At 40.8% G+C, this 8453-nt stretch overlaps 1 protein-coding gene across 1 annotated transcript; it reads left to right on the plus strand.

The window, feature by feature from the left end:
* The first annotated feature begins 1657 nt into the window (after nucleotides 1-1657).
* LOC103567047 (mammaglobin-A-like) lies at nucleotides 1658-4252 on the plus strand. The gene is made up of 3 exons (XM_008543632.2): nucleotides 1658-1829; nucleotides 2199-2386; nucleotides 4045-4252. The coding sequence occupies exons 1-3, from the start codon at nucleotides 1775-1777 to the stop codon at nucleotides 4081-4083; spliced, it is 282 nt and encodes a 93-aa protein (XP_008541854.1). The 5' UTR covers nucleotides 1658-1774; the 3' UTR covers nucleotides 4084-4252.
* The last annotated feature ends 4201 nt before the right edge of the window (nucleotides 4253-8453 follow it).

The raw sequence follows: 8453 nt of genomic DNA on the forward strand, positions 1-8453 counted from the left end.
AAGATCACCAGCAATGGTCAACTGGTCATGAGGACATAAACTAGTCTGTTTCTAGCCTCTTCCTAAATCAGTATTGTTCTTGGCAACTTACACTCTCACTGAATGATGGAAAGATATGAGTTTCAAATAATCCAGTCAGCAAATAATGCATTCAGAGGTAATTACCTACTGACTCATCTCTCTGGCTCCCTCATCCATTTCTGTTTTTTTTTTTTTTTAAACCTAAGCCACTTTGTTTCCCTAGTTACCATAACTTTCATATTACCCCTGCTTTTCTATCCCGTGTGGCTTTTCTATCCCATGAGGCTGTCCTGTCCTTCTCTTGACACCAAGAGGAACACATTCATACCTTGCCAAGTGCCATCTGTTCTCACACCTCTGTACTTGCTGTTCCCTCTGCCTAGAACTCTCTTCCCCAGATCTTCCCTTGGACATCGCTGTCCGCTCATCCAAGCTTAAAAGTCCCTCTTCCTATAGCTTTGCCTGGACCTCTGTGCAGGACTCTGCCCCTGGGGGTCGTGTTGATCTTTACACAGTCTCTGTGTAATATCATTCATTCTGCTGTAGGCTTGTTTGTTGTCTCCCTGGTGAGAAGTGAGCTCCACAGAGCAAGGTCCTCCTCTAACGTCTTCCTACAACTGAATCTACGGTACGTAGCACAGGACCCTGTCATAGGAGAAGCTCATGGTTATTGTTGAACAATGAGTAGTGGCTGGCTGGCTGGCTGGATGGTTAGATGGATGAAATCTCTAGTTTGTTCCCGATTACCTTGTTTTAAGCTCTGTGATAGTTTCCCTAATAGAGTGCCCCTCATTCTTACAAAACTAGGCACAGTATCACTTATGCCCATTTTAGAAATAAGGAAAAGGAAGCTCAGAATGACCAGCACTTTAACTTTCCCAAGGAACTTCGTGATTAGGTGTTGCATCTAAGACTGAAACGCACACCTGCATGAGCCCCGATCTCACCCCACCATTCAGCACCGCATCTTTCAAGCAATGAGTTATTCTACTTCTTCACATGATCCTTTGAATCAGTGGAAGAAAAACCCTAAACAGCTCACAAAAACTAAAAGAAAATTAATTTGTAGATTTACAATAGAGTGAGTTGATGAAATTGAGTTAACTGAGATATTCTTTGTAAAAACAAACTTCAGAGAGGTGAGATGTTACTATTTCCCAAACTTCAAGCCCCTGAGTGAAAACGTGTCTATCGGCAAGTGAAGTCTGCTTCCTGGAGGAGGTATGTGGTATTGCATCGAGCCCAGATGTTTGGTAAACCAGCCGGAACAGATACACAGAATATGAAGGTTTTTGTACCTTGAAGAAGGAGAAAGAGAAGAGAAAGAAGAAGAGGAAGATGAGGAGGAGATAATGATGACCACAATAATAATAAAGAATGCCAGGATGACAACACAGGCTCACAATCATGTAATTTATTTTATTATTTAGAAAGCCCACTTAAGTTAGTTTCATCTCAGTCATGTGTCATTACTACAGTTGCAAAATTGTTTGTGGTTCAAAATTGTTTGGGTCCAAAAGGCTCTATCTCCTTTCTTTCTGAAAACAGAACACAGGCTGGCTGGGTTCTGGCTGATTCTCCCTGTTGTTTCCTGGTCCAGAGCCAAGTTTATCGTGTGACTCATTCCCTCATTTAGGGGAGGAGTTAAGTTGGGGACCAGGAGAATAAAAGAAGGAGTTCTTATGCTCCCTTCCAGAGTGACTCCCTTCATCCCTGCCACATCAGAGACCTTCCAACAACAGCTGCCTCCACCATGAAGCTGGTGACGGTCCTCATGCTGGCGGCCTTCCCGCTTTACTGCTGTGCAGGTGAGGACTGACAGGGAGGGCAGGCCTTGGGCTAAAGGTTGTTGCCAGGGCCCCTGTGGAAGAATTCCTGGTCCCCAAACCCCTGTAAAGAGCATCTCATTTCTCCAATGTCCTCGCTTCTCATGGTTGCACAGTGTTTGGCTTCTCTGGGCTGTGAAGGCAGGAAGTGGGGAGGGCAGATGTTTTAGGGCTTAAAGGAAGCCCCAGATCCTGAGTTTACTCTCCTAGAACTGAGAACTCAACACTATTTGCCATAATCTTTCTGAATGTGTGTCTCTGTTGGGATTTAAGAATATGACTATTGCAGGTACACCCAAAATGGGTCCACACCTCCACACTTGAGCCCAAATTTGCATGCTTTTGTCCCAGGTTCTGGCTGCAGTGTTTACAAGGATTTGGTTGATCAGACAACTGATCCTACACAGTCCCCGGCTGAGTATGTAGCAGCTTTTCAAGAGTTCATAACAGATAACGCCACTGCAAAGGCCGCAATGGAATTGAAGCAATGTTATCTCAACCAGTCAAATGAAACTTTGGCCAATTTTGATCAGATGATGGTAATTTCAGTTTTTTCTCATGTGCTTTTAAACTGCTAGACAGGGAAATGCCGACTCTAAGTTTGTCACCAATTATGCCAAAGCAGCAATGAACATGCCTTGTTTTATTTCAGTGAATTTAATTCTTGGTGAGTGTGCATACTGTGACATCAAGACAGCCATCAGGGCCTTAGTGCTGATTCTCCTCTTCACTTTGTGGAATGTTTAGCCAATGATGAAAGACAAAAGAAGGAAACAATGCTCAGGCAAAGGCTTACCTACTCCTCAGCTTTCTAGTCCACACACACACATGCACACACGTTTTCTATCAAGGTAAAAACATCTGATTCTTAAGAATTCCCTCACTTATGTGAGTGATCCACAAAAAGATCCACTTCTTCATAGAAGCAAATGATAACATGATCTTAAGAATTTTTTGACAGAGTCCAGAAAATTCCATTTGAGGAAGTTTCCACTCATCTTATTTAAAGAATGGAAAATACAACTTCAACTGAATCAAAATTTGTTAGTGTAAGTGATTGGATCCCTCAACCACGAATTAAATACCCCTTGCACAACAACAGCAGATCACGGGTATGAATCCACCATGGGTGATAGAATTGTTGAAAACAACAATCAGTGTATAACAATGAGTAAATCTTTCTAATTATAAGGAGATATTGTTTAGCTTTTTCCTAGCATTTATTCTTTATCTTAGTAGATTATTTAAAACATTCCAGAGTAGACAATGTAGGAATAGTGCCAAAAGAATACAGATAAACGTGTACATCACTAAGGAGATTCTGACACAGTGTACAGCATGGATGAACTTGAGGATGTTGTGATAAATGGCATAAGCCAGTGACAAAAAGACAAATATTGCATGACTCCACTTGTATCAGGTTTCTAGAGCAGCCAATCTCATAGAAACAGAAGGTAGAATAGTGGTTTCCTGGGGTTGGGTGGTGAGGAAAATGGGAGTTGTTTAACAGGTACAAAGTTTCACTTTACCAAGTTGAAAGTGTTCTGGAGACTGGCTGGAATGCAAAGTGAGTACACGTAACACTATTAAAGTGTGTATTGAAAATGGTGAAAATGGTCAACTTTATGTTATGTCTATCTACCATAATTAATTTTTTTAAAAATGAACAACCCCTGCAATAAAGGGATATGGTAGATTTTTCTTTAAAAACCTGGACTAGACTAATCACTCAGAATGCGCATTTCCAATATTCTGTAGACCACAAAGGTAATGGTGGAGGCATCAGACTGTTCTCTATATTTCTGACACATCAGGCAACACCGGAACTCAAAATTTTTACATGTCCTTGGATTTGAGCTGAGATTCAACAATTCTATGTCGGAAACTGACAATACACACAGTATATATATTGGATAAGTTATTTCCAAGAACGAGAAACACGGAAAAATTATTAAATGGGGTTCCTGGTGAGGAACAGATATGGAAACCCCAGCACCATTTTAGGATCAATAACTGTCCCCTGAACAAGAGAATGAACAGCAAGGCAATTCTGATTTTACTACCAGCACTAACTTTCTTGGATGTCCAATGTCTGTGGACAAACCCAGGAAAACAATGAGAAGCGTTTGTTTTTCAAGATTTTACTTCGTAAGAGAGAATTGAAAGTCTAAGCGATGTCTCTGTTTCTGTTTTCCAGCAAGCAATATTTGAAAGTGTTTGGTGTGCTGCGTTTTAACTTTCCACAAGAACTGGCTCAGAGAACTACATAGAATGGTCAGAAACCCACTGCCGATTGCTAAAAACCACAGCTTTTCTTTCCTTTATGTCTTTGCTCTGCAAATTGCAGGACAGTTGTTGAAACCTCATTTACATTTCCATTTCAATAAAGTATCTGCAGCCCTAAAGTTCTTTTTTGTTATTTGATTAAAGTTGAGAGTTTAGAAAGCCTCAGCGATCACACAGGTGTCTGCTCGTGTGCACATGCACACACTCACACGCATAATTCTTCATTAAGATCTCATGGATGAAGGATTGAAGAATCTGAGAAGCCTTTGTTCCTTCCAATGTGTAGCCCAACCTTGACCTTCTCTCTGGAAAAGTGACTTTCCTCCCTAATCACCCCGTCTCCCCCAGCACTGTCTCTGACACCCTCAGACACAGAGGTTCTGCTGGTTGGGTCCTGCTCAGTTTCCTGATCCACTGCAGGCTTCATCTCCATGCTGAGCCCTGTGCTCCATGGTGAGGCTCTTCTCTCAGCTCTCTCTGTCCCTGACCCAAGTGTGCAAGACCAGTAATAGAGCCAGCCAGGAAGGTGACTCATGCAAAACAGGGGTGGATCCTGTCTTGATTTTACAATTGATATATGGCATTAATGTTGATTTTTAAAAATATTTTATTAAAATATTATTTACCCTAATTACTGAAATTTTTGTTACCCCTTAAATTGTGTGACACCCCCTAGTCCTGTCCCTGCAAGTGGCAATGTGGTCCATTCGTCATTCCCACAATGCCCTGCAAAGCAGTGAAGGTTGAGGGAAATGTGTGTGTTCTGTAGGAACAAAGCAACGCAAGCCAGTTTTCATTGAACCTGAGCTCTCCTTTCTTTATCAGTGCCCACACTCCTGTCACTGGGGATAAGTTAGTGCCACCCTTTCTGATCACATCTCAGCAGGTCCGTCTTCCTTCCTGGGCTGTCCTCTCACCCAAGAAGACCCTTGACCCTTTCTCAGGACAATTCAGCTCACACCAGGGCTGGCTCTTCCACCAGGATAACACATGCAGGGCATTAGGTACACAATGTATTTATGGTTCCACATAAATGTTACAATTTCTTTAAAAATATTCACCTAAAGTGACTATAGTAGGGGCCAGCCTGGTGGCACAGCAGTTAAGTTCACCTGCTCTGCTTCAGCTGCCCAGGATTCGCTGGTTCAGATCCTGGGCATGGACCTTTGCGCCACTCATCAAGCCACACTGTGTGACAGGTGTCACACACACACACACACACAAATAGAGGAAGATGGGCACAGATCTTAGCCCAGGGCCAATTCTCCTCAGAAAAACAGAGGAGTACTGGTGGTGGATGTTAGCTCAGGGATAATCTCTCCCCCAGAAAAGCGACCATGGTGATAATGAACGAGTGTGGATATATTCATCTTTATACCAATGTAGTGGTAAGATGTAATATTTAATGTTTCTGTGGAGAAGTGTCTAAAAGTACCTAAGATTCACAAAAGTTACAATGAGGCCCTCCCCTCCTCCCTCTGCAAAATACCTCAGGGCCCTTGACACCATAAGACCCAGGAAAAAGGCTCCTTTCCTTGGACCTACACTTTAGAGGTTCTCCCCTATTACACAAACAGACACAGACATACACACAAACACAGCATTATTTATTAAGAATTCATGATGGGCTGGCCCAGTGGCCAAGTGGTTAAGTGTTGTCATCACGAATCTGTGAAGGAAATGGAAATCCAGATCCACGAAGCTCGAAAAAGCCTACTAGGATGAACTGAAGAAATGTACACTGAGACACTGTGATCAAATTTTCAAAGTAAAAATAAAGAGAATTTTGAAACTAGGAGTTGAAAAGAAACTCATCACATACAAGGAAGTCCCATAAGACTGACAGTGAATGTTACAGTAGAAACCTTGTTGACCAGGAGAATGAGGTATGATATTCAAAGTGCTGAGAGAAAATACAGCCAACCTAGGATACCATGCCCATCAAAACTATCCCTAGAAAAATGAAGGGAAGGATTCAACAATTCTACTTTTTTAGAAAATAGCGTAAGAAAATTAGTAACAACATGGATGACCAATCTTATTGCTGTGAACATGTAATTTCAACAGCCAAAGGATGAAAGAGTAAATACATCTTAATGATCATACGGCTGAGGATATAAAACTACACGAGATGAACTGGCAATGTAAAAACAAAAACTTAATACCAATATGTACTGGAGGACGACTCTTTTCAAGCCCTATCTTCGAATTATTTGGTTCTTCTACATTGTTCCTAGAATAAAATTTAAAATCTTTACAAGACATGAAGGATAGATAAAGACTCTCCAGGGCAAACAAAAGCTGAGGGATTTTATCACCACTCAATCTACCTTACAAATAATGCAAAACAGAATTTTTCATGGAAACAAAAAGATGCTAAATAGCATCATAAAAGCATGTGAAAGTATAAAAGCCGTGGGTAAAGGTAAATTTATACACAAATACAGAATATTGTAACATGGTAATGGTTGTGTTTAAATTGCCTTTCATTCTAGTGTAAAATTTAGAAGACAAAGGTATTAAAAATAAGTATAAGTACGAAAGTATGTTAAGGGATACACAATATAAAAAGAGGTTAAGTGTAATGTCTATAATATAAAGTGTGAGGAGGTAGGAGGAAAAGTGAAGAGTTTAGGTATGCAACTGAAGTTCAGTACTATTGAGGTTTAATAGACTGTTATAACTATAATATACTTTTCGTAAGCCTCATGGTAACTACAAAGAAAATACCTACAACAAATTCAAAAAAGAAAAAGAAAAAGGCATCAGAGCGGGTTACTAAAAGAAATCCACGAATCACAACAAAAAATCACAAGAGAGGTAAAGGTAGACAAGACAGTGAAAATCAGAGAGAAAACAATGAACATAATAGGAATAGTAAGCTCTTCAATATCAGTAGTTTCTTTTGACTCTTAATGGGTTAAACTGTCCAATCAAAAGACCTAGGGTGGGGAGCTGGCCCCGTGGCCGAGTGGTTAAGTTCGCACACTCTGCTGCAGGTGGCCCAGCGTTTCGTTGGTTCGAATCCTGGGCACAGACATGGCACTGCTCATCAAGCCACGCTGAGGCGGCGTCCCGCATGCCACAACTAGAAGGACCCACAATGAAGAGTGTACAACTATGTGCTGGGGGGCTTTGGGGAGAAAAAGGAAAAAAATTAAAAAAAAATCTAAAAAAAAAAAGACGTAGTGTGGCTGAATGGACAAAAGAAAGATCTAACCAAAGGCAGTCTACGAGAGACTCATTTTATATTTAAGGACACACATAGGCTGAAAGTGAATGGATGGGAAAAGATATTCCATGCCAGTAGTAAACAGAAGAAAGCAGGATTGGCAATACTTCTTTCAGATAAAATAGACTTTAAGTCAACAACTGTCATAAGAAACAAAGAAGGTCATTATTTACTGATAAAACGGTCAATTCATCAGGAAGTTATAAAAATTATAAATACTTTATGCACCCAACATCAGGGCATCTACGTACATCATGAAAAAATAGACAGAAGTGAAGGGAGAAATAGACAGCCATATAAAAAGAGTAGGAGACTTTAATACTTTACTCTCAATTATAGATAGAACCTCCAGGCAGAAAATCAATAGAAAATCTGTGGACTTGAACAACAGACAGGTCAAATGGACCTACTAGACATTAAGGAATATTCCACCCAAAAGCAATAGAATATGTCTTCTTCTCAAGTACACAGGGAACATTTTCCAGGAGTGATCATATGTTAGGTCAAAAAACAAGTCTTAACAATTTAAGACAAGCAAAATCATGCCGAGTGTCTTTTCCCACCATAGTGGAATAAAACTAGAAATCAATAACCGAGGTTTGAAATAATAGGACATATGCATTGGTTTCTGCCCATGGATCCTGACACAGAGATCCTAAGACCTTCACAATTTCCTTACTGTTGAGAGCACTAGGAGTTTAAGTAGCTTGAAGGTTTTGATCGCTTTCACACTTCAATCTAAGGCCTCAGAGTCCATGGGAGATGCTCCAAGGCTGTGCCAGGAGACTTTGAATGGACTAAAGAAACCACCCCAAATCTTCACCACATTTGAACCTCAGCCAAGCATGGATTGAACATTCATCCTCATTCCCAGTGGGTTTGCCTGGCTGAGAGGGAGATCATTATAAAAAAGCCCCTTTGACCCCTCCCTCCCAAACAAATGGCCTAGTGTTGGTTTAAATCTCTGCCGTGTCACTAAAGTGGATGTAACTTTAAAATGTTCCTCTGTTTTTGCTTCTTTAAATCATCTCCACTCTGCACGTGTTGAGAGGAAGACCTTGGTATTTTCACCTCTTTCCTTGTTGCCT

The sequence above is a fragment of the Equus przewalskii genome, chromosome 11 (genome assembly GCF_037783145.1).
Source record: "Equus przewalskii isolate Varuska chromosome 11, EquPr2, whole genome shotgun sequence".
Taxonomy (NCBI): Eukaryota; Metazoa; Chordata; class Mammalia; order Perissodactyla; family Equidae; genus Equus; species Equus przewalskii.